At 42.3% G+C, this 14,547-nt stretch overlaps 1 protein-coding gene across 3 annotated transcripts in view; it reads right to left on the bottom strand.

Annotated features, from left to right (window-relative positions):
• The window catches only part of LOC109312585 (solute carrier family 2, facilitated glucose transporter member 11-like), a 17,582-nt gene extending 3,114 nt beyond the window's left edge, over positions 1-14,468 (bottom strand). The window contains exons 1-10 of one of the 3 annotated variants that reach the window (XM_019538655.1): positions 13,814-14,468; positions 10,372-10,470; positions 7,686-7,846; positions 6,686-6,810; positions 5,633-5,762; positions 4,269-4,417; positions 2,461-2,648; positions 1,903-2,013; positions 1,689-1,790; positions 207-282 (exon numbers count right to left, since the gene is read on the bottom strand). In XM_019538655.1, the coding sequence (XP_019394200.1) occupies positions 207-282; positions 1,689-1,790; positions 1,903-2,013; positions 2,461-2,648; positions 4,269-4,417; positions 5,633-5,762; positions 6,686-6,810; positions 7,686-7,846; positions 10,372-10,470; positions 13,814-13,858 (1,186 nt within the window). In that variant the 5' untranslated portion in view covers positions 13,859-14,468. Of the gene's footprint in view, positions 1-206; positions 283-1,688; positions 1,791-1,902; positions 2,014-2,460; positions 2,649-4,268; positions 4,418-5,632; positions 5,763-6,685; positions 6,811-7,685; positions 7,847-8,531; positions 9,254-10,371; positions 10,471-13,813 lie in introns of those variants that run through there. The other 2 variants (XM_019538656.1, XM_019538657.1) reach the window with 2 other exon arrangements.
• Between the last annotated feature and the right edge of the window lie 79 nt (positions 14,469-14,547).

Below are 14,547 nucleotides of genomic sequence, written 5' to 3'. Positions count from 1 at the left end.
ACCCCTCCCACCCCCAGTGCTCCTTCCTGCCCACGGCAGGGGGTCAGACCCAATGATCTGTGTAAGTCCCTTCCGAGTCATTGATTCTGTGATCTTTTATGTGGGGAGATCTGCCTGCACAACAGGTAGCATTGGCTTGTCTTTTTCTTTTTTTAAGAGATGTATTGCAGGCTATTTATAAAGACATATTTTCTAATGTGCAATACCTGGTCCCAACCCAAAGCTCAGGATGAAGGCAAATATGGATGCCAGGCTCAAGTAAGGTACCCAGGAGTACAGCTCCTGAAAAGAGAACATGAAAAGTACGTGATTCAGATTTCAGTCATCACACCTTAACATTTGGCTTAATAGTCAAATGTATTTAGGGGCTGAACCTGTAAATGACCTTCTGAATCAACAGAAATATGGTCACTGAATCAGAGTAATAATTTCTTTCAATTAAACTAGTGTCTCAGAATGCATAATGTGTTTTTAAGTTCATCACTGTGGCTTGTGTTACCTGTTTACTGTAATTATATAAAATTGCAGAGACAGTTTTAAATGCTACATTTAGCCTTACTCTGCTGTAAATTATAACAGGACAGGCCAACCAATCACCATTAATAGATAAGAGTCAATTTTTTAGTATTATCGCTGTAATCTTGAAAGCAGTAATGTAACACCAGGCAGTTTCACAAGGGTAGCAGTCCCATTGTTGGCAATATTTATTTATAATTACTAGAGTCGGGTTTTTTCCATGGAGGTCATAAATCAAGTTAAAATTCTACATTAATTGCTACCTTAACACCTGTATTTTTATTACTGGTTATCCTACAGTGGAATCCTATGGTCCCATGGGCCACTCACTAGCTTTCTAGGTGACATTCAGCCATCATGTGCAAGCTTTTTAATCATGACAGTATAGTGTTTATTTACAAAAACAGTCAAGTTTTGTGTGATGATGAAACACCATATTTATTAGAGACGTGCAAGAACTGAGCTGTACTATATAAAGCTGTTTTTCTGGGGTGGCCTTTTTTCACAGGGTTAAAACACAGGCCATCCTTCAGATGGAGTCTATCCTAACTGAAATTTTTGCCTTCAAGTATGTGAGATTCTTATGAATTGATTTGGATGGGATTTTTATCATTTTTATAGCTATATTGTCATAAGAGTTCTAAAGCCACTAAAATGGACTCTCGGGTATTTTGGGGGGAAATTTATTTCCAGGCAAAATTTATTTGGGCAGCGCACACTGCAACTATGTGCAGAGCCCTGTTTTTTTGTTTTGGTTTGGGTTTTTGTTTTTTTTTTTAGGTTTGGGGTTTTTTTGACCCTGGGGTCAACCCTGCCCCACCCCTGCAAATTAGTAGCGCAGGGAACACGTGTGTGCGCGGCATGTGGCACTGCATACTGCATATCCATGCTCATTTGTGTATGCCCTCAGATTCCTTAAAACAGTCTTCCGTGTAACTGCTGGATGGCATGGCACTCTGGCAATCGCATCCAATTACTCATTTTAGGAAGATAAACAGAGACCCCTTAAATTATTATTTTCAAAAGCCTGCCTGCTTTGTTGTTTAAAGTATGCAACTCTTACTGCTTCCCTGGTTATTAAGAAATATTCATCTCCAATTGAAAATCTCCACTCTCCCCTACTCTCACAACTTCTCAAACAGAGGCGGTGTCATAGCAAGATCCCTTTGTACCTGATATGTCAGAGAGAACGTCAACACAATGCACCAAAATGTCATCACAGCATATCCTCCAATGATAAGAAATCTTCTCCCCATGTAGTCAATCAGTAAACCCTGTGGACAAGATAGCACCCTCTCTGTTAAGAACATACTTATTGCTTGCCATGTTTCTGTCTACCATTAAAAATAATATTGCCCAGTGGCAAAAGTAGAATGCATCACTTACACAGGTGAGGGCTGTGAGGCATTCACAAGCTCCAGTACCTAAGGTCACATATGGAATTTTTTCCTGAGGAATCCCAGCTTGTTTAAAAACATAAGTTGCATAGAAATAAATCTGAAAGAAAACGTCAGCAGGGCTGTGACAATTTGAGTGGGCAATGACAGCAGCAGAAAGCCAACTTCTTGTACTATCCAGCATTTGAGTAAGTTGTACATGGTGACTTATGCAAATCATGAAAAGACAAGGTACACGCAGAGCACAGAACCAAACCCAAAGGTGGTTGCTCAAAGTGGGGCAGGAGAGAAGGGAAAAAAAGGCTCAGCAATCAGAGGCATGCCTTGTAGAAATACTGGGATTATTTATGCAGTGTGTGAGAAGTTTGCAGATTTTTAATGAAAGATATGCCCAAAATCATTAATAGCACTCTTAGCTCCAAAAAGCTGATACATTACTATGCTGACTTTGGGTAGAAAGGATTAAAAAATACTCGAGGATCACAGTTACGGAGGAATTACAACTGAAAAAACTTTGTACCCTGAGCAGTGGGGATTTCACACTTACAGCATTTATCCCACTGAGCTGCTGGCCCATAGTCATCACAATCACCGTGATGAGCTGCCACTTCACACTGCGATCAGTGAACAGTTGCCAGGGCTTCTTTGGCTTCTCACCATTTAAGGCAAATTCTTCTCTCTGTATATCTTCCATCTCTGTTTGGTAGTGCAAAAGACCATGAAAGCGCTTCAAAGCTAAAAAGAGAAAAGGACAATGATATCTGAAAGTGACCCTAGACTTTGTAAAATCACCTGCTCTCCCATCCCTTTGGGACCCGACTTTTGTAAGGATGCAAGAAACACTGAGATTTTCAGGAAATAAGCATATCACTCTGAAGAACTCATGTGAACATAATCTATTTGAAAATGTTTTCTCTACGTGAAACTTGGTTTTCCCAGGTTCGTGTGCGAGCAAAAACAAACCGTCCCAAGTATCTGAAAGGTGAATACTGCGTACGTCAGATCTTTTGTTACATGCATGTTCCTGTTGTTATGCCAGTGGGACATGCTGAGTGTACTACAGTAAACAGAACAGATTGCTCATTAAGCAAATACAGGCACCATCAAGAGTTAAAGTAGCAAGGTGGAAACTTCTGTACTGAAGGTCATGCTCATCTCCAAAAGACCATAAATCAATTTCCCTGGATTCCTCAAGGTTAAGCTACTGATTAAGACCACGCACCAGCCTGGAATGCATCACGTGGTGTCTACAAGAACCAGTAACCACTTTTCCCCATACTAACCCTTAAGGCACAAGACAAGCCCCAAGTATTTTTATTTCAGTTTGTGGAATGGCCATTTGCTAAAGATCCTTGGCACTGGGATGGGAACAACTGCTGGGTAAAGAGGAGCTTGCTAGCCAGTCTGGCAGTGCTACTTACCAAATATCTGAGTGGTGCTGCTGTATTTCTAACCCACAAATTCACTCCCCACACCCCACTCCATGAATTAAATCCCTCAGTTCACAGATCTTCCTCTTGCATCACTGATCTGCATTTGCTATTTTTACTCCCCAGTGCCCATCCTATTATGCACTTATGATGTCCAGCAATCTCCCTGCTATGGGAGGTCTTGCTGGCTGCCTGATGGTGTGGGTTTCCAGCTTCCCCAAAGACAACTTTATAATTCATTAACTCTGCAAGGGCTGGGTTCCTGACTCCCTTCTCTCAGGCCATGGGAAACAGCTACAGCAGTCTTTTCTACCCCCTTCCAGGCACAGTGCTGTAGGGAAGAAAGTGGGATAAAGCAGAGAAAAGACTCAGCCACTGCATACAGTTGGGGAGAAGGGCACAGAGACAGCTTGAGCTACTGGTCTTTCAGCTCTTTGCCTCCCCCGTTCCTCTGAGAGGAGTGTCTGCTTCCTCTCTTCTTCCCTTCCAAACTATTGAAAAGTTTGTTCTGAGAGGAAGATGGAGGGCTCTACCTTCTGCAGCAGTTCCAATAGCCTTCCCTCTCCCAGGGCTTGGGAGCACAGCCAGGGAGAGGTGGTTTTCCTCATACAGGGCTGGAACTCGAAGGCAGACATTTCTAGCCTCAATCCAGTGCAGGATGGAAGTACCCAGGAACTGGCCTGGAACCTGGGGAGGCCAGACAGCGGCCTGAAGGAAGTGGGCAGGTGAGCTGCGTGATGTCAAGCAAGCTAGCTTCATCAGGTTCTGAGTCTGCTGGGAGAGGAACATGTCTGGAAGGTTAAGGGTTCACCGAGAAGACGTGGGATGTGCTAGGGAAATGAAGATGAGAAGAAAAAGAGCAGCCAAATATATTCATCCTGTGGATTGAGAGCAATAGGGAAATTGCAAAGGCTATAAAACTTACCCTTGGTGCATTTTATCTCATCACCTCGGTCAATCAGAAGATACCTTGGGCTTTCAGGAAACCAGGGGAGGAACAGAAGTTGGGCAAATGCAGGGAAACAGCTGCTGGACAGCAACAAAGGCCAATACCTTGCTCCACCAAGTAGTTCTCTGGACGTAGAAAGAAAAGGTTGTTATTGGATGATCATTGTTTCAGAAGCTCATTAAAAAGGGGGCACTGATCCCAGGTGACAGGCCTGCCTGTAGCAAATAAGGCCCATTTGTTGTCAGCTTCAGCAGAGGCCACAAATGAACCGGGTGGGGAAAATCAACTCCCTCCTCTCCCATAAAACAGATCCCATCCAGACAGATTTGAGCCCCATCACCAAGGGAGAACTGCTTTACTGCTGCCTATGATCTACCCATTCAGACACTACACAGGGGCTGTCGGCCTGCAGGTCAGTCAAGCCAATATCTTCCAATAACATTAAATACAGCATCTTTATTCATGTGTGAGTAATGGAGTGCACTTAAGTTTCAGGAATTCATCCCAACTGTTATACCTGGGGCCTGTAGTAGGATGCATTTCACACAAAGTGATGAGGTTTTTTAATGCTAAATGCAATTGTGCTTCAAATACTAGTAGCTGCTTTAAACACGTTAAAAAACTAAAGTACCTAACACGGCCACATCTCCCTCGGACACTAGTAAGCTGCGCTATAGTGGTGTAAGTAGGCACTGATGATATTCTATGCCTATAGTGGGCAGTGAGGAAGAGGAGGTTAGGAGGCGGGGAAGAAAGGAAAATAATGAGGAAGCCAAAGGGCTGTAGGCACCAGAAGTGAAAAGCAGCAGATGTTCTGTTACTGTTGCTGAAGCCAGAGGCAACTGATATAACAGATGGAAGCCTCTGGTAGACTTAATGAAAGAAGCTTCATTCTGGCATATTTGGTATCAACAGGTACCTTTCCTGCATGGAAACAATGTGCAAGTGATGGTGGTTGTACTGCAATAGATAAATTAATATTCCTTTGTTCTCAGACCCACTCTTGTAAACTACAGGTTTCCTCATCTGTTTTGTTCTGCACAACAGCTCTAAGGCCTGTGTAAAAAAATACTAGGTCAATGAAGAGAAGTGTCTGATTTACAGCACAGGCTATGGCTGGCCCAAGTAAACAAAATGCTTCCACATGGAGGTACTCAGCTGAACTCATGCATGATGCAAGCCCTTATTTTTTAGCTGATCAATCTGTGAGAATAGAAAGATGAAAAGAGCAGTGTTCTGCTCCTTTCCCTCTCCAGAGAGATCTTTGCACCTCTGCAGATAACCGCTGCTTGGTTACTCTTCAGAAATAATATCAGGCAATGAAAGATGGTATTCCTAACCTTAGGCCAATGATCTGTCCTGTCAGAATCCCTCCAGTCAGAAATATGGAAGAGCCCATGGCCAGAGTACCTCGGAGATGTTTTGGAGCAATTTCCCCAAGATACAGTGGCTGTACACAGAGGCCAATACCTATAAATAAGAGAGGAAGTGTTTTCCTGTTTGTAGATTAAGACTTTTCAGCTTCTGACTACAGTAAATGACATTGTGCTCAGAGACATTTTGTCCTGTTGCCAGGACTATGTTCTACTTAGACCGTGGCTTCAAAAGGCACATGAAACCCTGTAAGTGGAACATTAACTTGTATTAGCTTTTTAGCACTTTCCAAATGCTTTCTCTATCTAGTCCTAAAACCTCAAATGGCATGTGAAGGGTCTTCAGACTTTCTTACCTTTAAAATTGGGGGGGGGGGGTGTCAAGCTCTTTGCTGCCATAAAGAGCAACTCATTGAACAAACATAAGCGGTTTACCCTGCAAAACTAAGAATGGTTCGGCTGCCCCTGACATCTTTTCTACATTAGACTCTTCGGCCATTCAAAACTATCCAGCCTCATTTGGTTTTTCCTCATATACTTTTCTGCCCAATGACTGGAAAATCTACCCATCCTGTTCTATCCCCTTCTCAGTCCTCTCTGCTACTTTGTCTGTGCCCAGTCTATTGCTGAACTTCGTGAGCTGGAGTTCCATCACAGTGCTACTCTGACCAGTCCTCACTGCCCAAGTGTCCGAGCAGAAGCCACTCTCTATGCCCTTATTACCTAGATAGTTATTGTTACAACTCAGCCAATACTATAGCGACAGAGGCTTGCTAACACACGGAACTTGGTTAGAAAATTATAGCTGGGCAAAAAAAAAAAAAAAAGAGTCTTGTAATTCTAAATCTCTCCATTCATCTGGCAGTGTTTCAATTCCAGTTTAGATTTTAGGAACCTTACTTGTCTCCATGCCTGTAAAGCAAATATGCATTTACACCACTACCTAAAGGATCAGCAATAAGAATAATAAACTATGATAAGTGGCATTATTACTAAAGTGAAGAACAGAAATTCATTTACCTGCACTTATGCCAATCAAAAATCTGCCAACAACCAATAACTCAAACAATCCTGTTGGAAAACTAATCCCCATTAAAATGGAGGCCAGTATTGCTATGAAATTGTTCACCAAAAGAGCTCCTTTTCTAAATGGAAAAATAACAAGAGTCACAGAAACATTAAATATTAAATATTAAAATATTAAAAATACCTTTATAATAATAAAGAAAAAATTAAATTTCAAAGATACATTACTCACTGGAAACTGGGATACCTAACACGTGCCTGCTTTACATAAAAACACCACTTAGTTCTAATATGATGCTCATATGCTAAAGAAATCCCTAACAATGTATGCATGTATCCCTGCATGTGAAATATGTATATTTATTCGCATCCAGTATCTACATGGAACACCTGCGAAGTGTATAGAAGCTATGCAGCATGTGTGTGTTAATGTGTATAATGTACTGCTTTCATCAGTATGCGTGTCACATCTGTGTTGTGTGCAGAGATGTAACAAAGCAACAGGGCACTCAGGGCAGCTGTGACACACAGAGGCAGTGGCAGCTTCTGACTGCTGGTCTGGTTTTGCATCTGTGACAGCAACTGTTATTTTCTCCCCCTCACCTTCAAGTCAGGACCAGGACTTGCCCAGGCCCCCTTCCTTGGTTATGCTACTGGTTGCACGCGTGTATAGAGTGCACTTGTACTTTATATAAGCTGCAGAGCTTCAATTGCAAGTAGATGTTTGATAAGAGGAACTGGACTCAGTTCAGGCTCTTTTCCAAGCTCATGTAGCTGGACGCTAGCTGGGAGGACACATCTCTGAAATACCACGTCCCCATTCCTTGGTAGCGATATTCACTTCTGTTTCTAGCTATGTAACTGAAGAGTCCTTCAGATAAAGTACATTTTCTCAGAATTCTTTCTTTACTTCATTTTGCAATGATAATGGAGGAAAAGGAAGTTGGCTAAATTTCCATTTTCTACCCACTTTCCACAGATGCGTATAACTTACCTGCCCAGCCTAATTGCCATGCTGCCTCCAATGTGAGCTCCACAAAGACCTCCAAGGGAAAATATGGAAGCAATGACAGACCACAGGAAGGTCAGGAAGTCTGGATTAAGTTCCATCTGGTAACGACTCCTCCAAGTCTCATTTAGGAAGTGGTGTATATACTGCAAGTGCAGAGTGGCAATTTAAACATCATCATTAGAAACAACTGATCGCTTACCAGAACTTCTGAAGTTCTCTTCTCAGAGTTGACATGGCAAGAGGCAACATCTCAATATCAGCCATATATCCAGACTGAATTATTTTACACAAAAAGTTTACTGGTTAGCAGAATCCTGACTCACTAGTGTAGCCAGAATATATTCTCTTTACTTCCAAGGAACTGCTGTGAATTGCTGCTGTTATACCTGATCTTAGAAGGGATTGTATTTAAGTGGTTGGCAAATGATCCTTCTATATATTGCTCATAAAGACCTTTGAAAGCCTTCAGAATCAAAGGTGTGTATGCATAATATAATCCCACTGATTTGTAGGTAAAGCTCAGGGAAATGTGACAATGACCATGTGGCATTCATCCAGTTCTTGCAATATTAGTCCTAAAAGTTGCATGTGAGGTTTGCGATTCAAGTCTGGGGAATAGTTTTGGGCATAGGGCTAGAAAATAGACTCTCAAGATAACAATATCTAATAGTTCACAAACAATTCAACTGCCCAGGGGCCAATACAGGCTTGTTCCTTCTCAGTCCTTTATCCATCCAGCTTTGAATGTGTCCACACTTCCCATTGAAGGCAGCTCCACAACCTCAATGAATTTGACTATCAGGAATCTGAGCCTGATATTCAGTGTACCTTTTCCTTTTTCGCATTTGATCCCATGACTCTCAGTAATGCTCTTTTATGTCACCTTAAATACACTCACTCCATTCTTGGTGTTTACAGCCTTCACGCGTTTATAAACTGCAATCCCATACACTTGATCAGTTTGTCGAAGTAAAATGCAATTCTAAGCTGCCTTTTACTGCTGCTTGCAGTGTTTGCCACTGGCCCTAATAAAACCACGCTAATGGAAAGACAGTACAGGTTTTGCCTTCAGGCTTTCTGAATTCATGTGCCTTGGGAATCAAGGGTTTGGTTCCAGCCTACAAATGCTTCCAAGAGCAGAGTCAGTCTGCTTTCCTGAAATCTCACTCCCAGTCTGTTTCCAGCATGTGACTTCTCCTTTCACAGTTAGCTTATTTTCACCATCTGCAAAATCATGAAATGCTACAACAAATTAATTTTGTACAGATTAGTTAGAAAACACTCAGCTGACAGCATGAATTCCCATCCAAAACTTTACAGAATCAATCTGTCCTGATTTTTTGTGGACTTTCTACTATAAGCTTAGAGGATCCCAAGCAGATGCAGGGCTGATCCAATCCCCTTAAGGCAGCATCATCCCTGTGTGTCTAGACCATCCTAGAGAAAGTGTTGAATGTGCACTTAGAGCTTCAGTGCGACAGAGCTTCCACCACGGGACGTAATCTGCCCCAGCTCTTCACCACCCTCAGCTAGAGAGCTCAAAGCTCTTCCTACTATCTAACCTTCATCTCCCTCACCGCAGTTCCAATCCATCACTTCTTGCCCTGTCCCCTGTGGACAGACACAAGACTTTGTTTTCTTCTCCTTATAACAAGGTGTTTTTGTTTCTGACAACTGCTAGTCTCTCTCCCAATTTCAGTCACTCCAATAAAAGATATCACCAAAAAAACCCCACAAAAAAAACCCAACCCCTTACTTCTCACATCAAATCCCAATCTTCCCTTCTCTAGACTAAATACATCCAGTTCTTCCAACCTTTCTTCATCTACCATGTTATCTAGACGTCTACTCTGGAATCGTTCAATTTCTTCACATCCTTCTCGAAGAGTCGTTTGTGCCTGCAGGGCTCCCCCGGGCCAGAAATTTGGCAGCTGGACAAGCAGTGGCAGCATTCATTGCCACAGCCCCCAGAAAAGTGGCAGGAGCCAAGGCAATCAGTGCTGCTGCCGCACAGCTTCCATCCCTGTGGGCAACCCCACAGACCAGATGCTGCTGCTCTGCAGTCCGGATCTGGGCTGTGGGGGCTGAATCAATTTGGCACCCCAATGTAGACTGCAGCTCCTTAACTTAATACCCAAGTTGTACTATCTGATGAAACCAGTTGTTGCCTGTGTGACCTCATGTCTCTTTGAACCAGTTAATCTATAAAATACCACTCTGCCAAGGTATATTCCATCGCCTGCTCTCTTCTCTCTGCTAGAAGTCTGTCATTACTTGCTCTTGACAAATCCATGGTGCTTGTTATTTATCACACATTGTCCTCTAGATGCTTACAAGCTGATTGCATGATTATATTCATCAGTAGCTTTCCAGATATCAAGGTCAGACTGACCAGTCTGTACCTCCTTGGGCTTTTGTTTTCCCTTTTTTGGGCACTATATTTCCCATTTTTCCCACTTTCCATGTTTCCCATTTCCCAATCTTCTAGGACCTCACCCGATCCTCAGGGTCTCGCTCAGTTTGTGCCCTGTCCTCATCATGAGTCACGATAAGCTGAAGGCCTCATGCTGCTCTGACGGAAGGCAACATGAAATTGCCATTGGTTTCAGTGAGGCAGGACGTTGCCCAAAATGCACCAGGACATTGGGAATAATGAGAGGTGACTTACCTGAGTGGGTGCATTGATAATGGAGACATTGTATCCATACTGAAATGTCCCTCCAATTCCTATAGCACAAACAGTCAGAAAGAGAGTCCAGCTGGGGAGCTATGGACAGAAGGGAAGAACAAGAGAGGCGTGAGAAGCACGAGGGCCTGGAACAGTAGTGCGATTTCCCCGAATGAAAATCAGAGCAAAACACTAACCCGGCACATATTCTGGACTCTGAGGTTATGTACTAAGAGAGCTACAAACACTTCACAAAGGCCTGCCGTGGAAAATAATTTTCCTTTGGCTTTTGAGTATGGGAAGTAGTGCCTTTCTGAGGTGGGGAAAAAGACAGGCTCCCAAATGTAACCCAGGCTGCGTCACCAGTGCACAGCTACTGCACTGAAGTGCACTGATGACTTCCACTTCCAGGAGCAGTCAAGCCGTGCTGCTAAAGTGAAGCAGTCATTTGGGCGAGACCAGGACCTCCTGGATTCCCAGGCTGGCTCTGATACGGACTCAGTGTCTGATTTCAACAAGTTACTTAATTTCTCAGCTGCAGCATCTCGTCTGAAAAATGGGAATAACAGTATTTACTCCCTCAAAAAGAAACTTGCTGTTTAACTGTCTGTAAAGTAGAGGGCACTACATCCATTCCAAATGTTATTAAAGTAGGTTATGTGGAGAATCCAATCAATAGTTATCTTCACTGTTTAAAATGTGAACCTCATTTCCAGTCTTAGTTTTGTCTTGCTCCAACTTCCAGCCACTAGATCTCATTGCATGTTTATCGGCTACATTAAAGAGCCTTCTGCTCTAAAATTTTTTTCCCCCATGTAGGTCTCCTTATAGATTTCAATCAAGTCACTCTGTAACCTTCTCTTTGATAAGCTCCTTCAACTGAGCTCAATATAAGACAGTGCTCCAGGCCTTTAATCATTCCTTCTCATCCCCATTCTGACACATGGAGCAATTCAGCCATTATCCATATTTGAGTTTTGAAAAATATTTAGCACCTTTTTAGAAAAAGAAAAAAAGAACAAAGGTGACTTTCTTTTTTCTGGACAGATGGATCGAAACATGTTGCTAGAGCTGCAGACAGCGTCTGAACTCTCCTTACTGCAGCACACTACGAGGGAGGCTTCCCTTGGATGTGTCACATTACCCGAGGTGGAAAAGCCCATGTAGGTGTGATGGTAAGGACAATTAATAACTATTTCAGTGACAACACTGGGGAGACTAGCACAGTTTCCCACTATACACTCCAGCCTTTGGATAGCCTCAAATCCTGCACTTGTGTTACAAATAATGCCAAATACTGCACGCGTCATGAGTCTCTGGAGCAACAAACTGGGTTCTAGTGGGGGAAACAAACCAGCAAACAAAAAACGTTGGTTTTGCTCAGTTGGTTCAGTGATGTTGACTGCTGAACCTAGCACAAGGGCAGGTTCTGCAGAAACAGGTGCTTATCTAAGTTCTTACATGTATAATGATCAGAGAGGGCCAGCTGCGTTAGTCTGAGCTCAGGCAGAGAGTAGGGCGGAGTGGCACTTTAGTTTAGATGCAACTTCAGGTGCTTCCTCAGCCTGACAAAGGGTTTCTAAACCCGAAAGCTTGCTAAGAAATGTTTTCCCCCAACTATTTAAGTTGGTCTAATAAAAGATATCAGATTCACCCAAAGAACCTTGTCTACCTTAGTTTAGAGAGGCATGAACTTTCATAGGCAACAGCCCACTTCATCAGATGCTTCCTCATATGTAACGATGTTGAACACCTTTTAAAAATAGGATCTATTAACCACATTAAAGAAAAAACATGTAACAGGTCACAAGGCCATAAAAGATCAACCCAGGCAATGGCCCAGGGAATTTTTTTTTGCATTAAGTAAGAGAGGTAGAAACAAGACACCTGGTTTTTGTCTTTGCCTCTGAACATGAAGCAGTTCCATATATAATCACACTCAACATTTCAGGGTGCCTGCGTTCCTTTACCATTCAGGACCAGTGGTTTAGAACAATCACATGATTTCTCCACATAAAAAACGTCTAGACAACTTTGTCTAGTCTCCCTGTTTCCTCAGCTGGGAGAAATGCAATTCCTTAACAACCACCAAGAGTGCTGGAGAGGGGGAGGTTACCTACATGGGCTCATATGAACTTCCACAGCACTGCAGTGAAAGCAGACAAGAGACCTCATTATTGCAGATCAAGCCTCATGATTTCTTACTCATGATTAATGCTAAAAATAATAATCCTGAACACTTGGTGGAATTAATCCGTTACTGACTTTGACTCCTATACTTTCATTACCCCCACTTCCTGAGGATGCAAAGTCTTTAAACACGTGAATATTCAAACACTGCAGTCACTCTAAAGGCACAAGTTCTCTGTTATCGTGCACCACATGATCACTGTTCGAGGCCTGCCACAAAGAGCCGATACATAGTTGGTATGAAGCAAACACTGAATGATAATTTACACCAACCAAAACCTGCAAACAATGCAGCATCGCTGTCCTATGCTCTCATGAAAGCAATGCTTATTATGAGTAGCAGAGCAGCCCAATGGGCCGGATATAGAAATAGGAGCCAGGATATGTGGGTTCTAGTCCTTAGCCTGCCACTAATTCTGTGTGTGGCTTGAGGAAGCCACTGCATGTCATCACATCTTGGGTCATGGTGGTAGTGGTTATTAGATTATAATGCTTGGTGAAGCTCTTTGAGACCTTAATGGAAAAAAACTAAGGATTGTTATTTTACACTTACAACTAAAAAAACATCTCTATGGCTTTACTTCTTTCTGACTAATGCTATTACATTTTGGATTCAATCATGATTGCAATCTACAGTAGGACCACTTGACGGGTTCCTTTGAGAGTATTTTCCGAAATTAAAAGAACAACCGAACATCAGAGCAAAACTTATGCGCCAGGTGGTTTAAAGGGTTCTAGTATTTAAACAACAGAATCGTTACAGTACGCGTGTTCCCTGTGAAGTAACTGTGATATTGCCCGTCCTCTCTTACCCACCTCTGTCTGCTTATCACTCTACCTGTTACAAGTCGAGTCTAGGTTTACGTTCTTCTGCATAGAAACCAAGAAACTTTACTTATTTTAGGAACTCCTCAGCTGTGCCATTTTATGAGCATTCTTATATCAGGTCATAAAAGTGTCCCTAACTTAAAAAAAAAAAAAAAGTGCTCAGTAGAAATTCAAGGTGAGAATAGGGAAAAAAAAAAAAAAAGAAGAAAATATCAGGAAGATGTCATTTAAAACCCTCAGTTTATGAGGGTGAAGAGTCTAAAGTCAATTTCCTTTTTATCCTAATTATTTTTTTTCTGAATTTCTGATTTCAAGAAAAACATAAATCAACTTGGAGTTTTGTTGGAAACTTTAACCTCAATTTGTACATGAAACATGCCCATGCCCAGAAGGCATCTTTATCTGCAAGGATAGTTCTGCTTACCTTTCTGGGGCCATCAGGACTTTTCAGCAGAGGCTGGTACTCCATTCGTAACTGTTAGGCTGGATTAGATTTCCCTTGCAAACTTTAATAAGCTATAGTACAAAGATGAGAGGTGCCACAGAAATAGATGTAGTTGTTATTGACTATTATCGTCACTGTAGGAAAACCTGGATTCCTTACCCCAGCTCTGCTACTCTTGGCTTTGTCCCTTTGACTGGCAGTTTTGTTGCAATAGAAATGTTCAACCCTCCAACCTCCTGCAAAGCCACAGTAGCTTAAGAGTAAGGCAACACAGAGCTTTCTGAACAATGCTTTTATATTAAACAGTGAACAAGTCCTTCATTTCAGTCACTCAGGAAGACATGCACATTAGCTGCATGTTAGTTATAGACATGATTCTGCCCGATAAGAAAAGAAAAAGAACAGTTACCTTGTGATTTGGTGTCATATCTCCAGCTGCCGAGGAGCCCCTAATAGGTTCTTTGCTGCATTCCACTGATTAGACGTGGAAGTGGAGTTCACAACAGTGTGAAACCAGAAGACTTTGTCTTCAGACTAAACCCTTTAATCTGCTGGTCCTTTAGGCACCAGTAGGAAACAGCAAGTTTCTCATCTGACTAGGATTTAACTTGCTGCCCAAGAGCACTGTGCCAGATCTGGACGAAAGACTCCAGCTCTGAAGCAGGAGAATTCTTACTAGCTTATGTAAACACTTGAGGGTTACAAAATATGGG

The sequence above is a fragment of the Crocodylus porosus genome, unplaced genomic scaffold (assembly GCF_001723895.1).
Source record: "Crocodylus porosus isolate Cpor-Errol unplaced genomic scaffold, CroPor_comp1, whole genome shotgun sequence".
Lineage (NCBI taxonomy): Eukaryota > Metazoa > Chordata > Crocodylia > Crocodylidae > Crocodylus > Crocodylus porosus.
The sequence above is the reverse complement of the archived record's forward strand: the minus strand, read 5'-3'. Positions and strand labels throughout refer to the sequence as shown.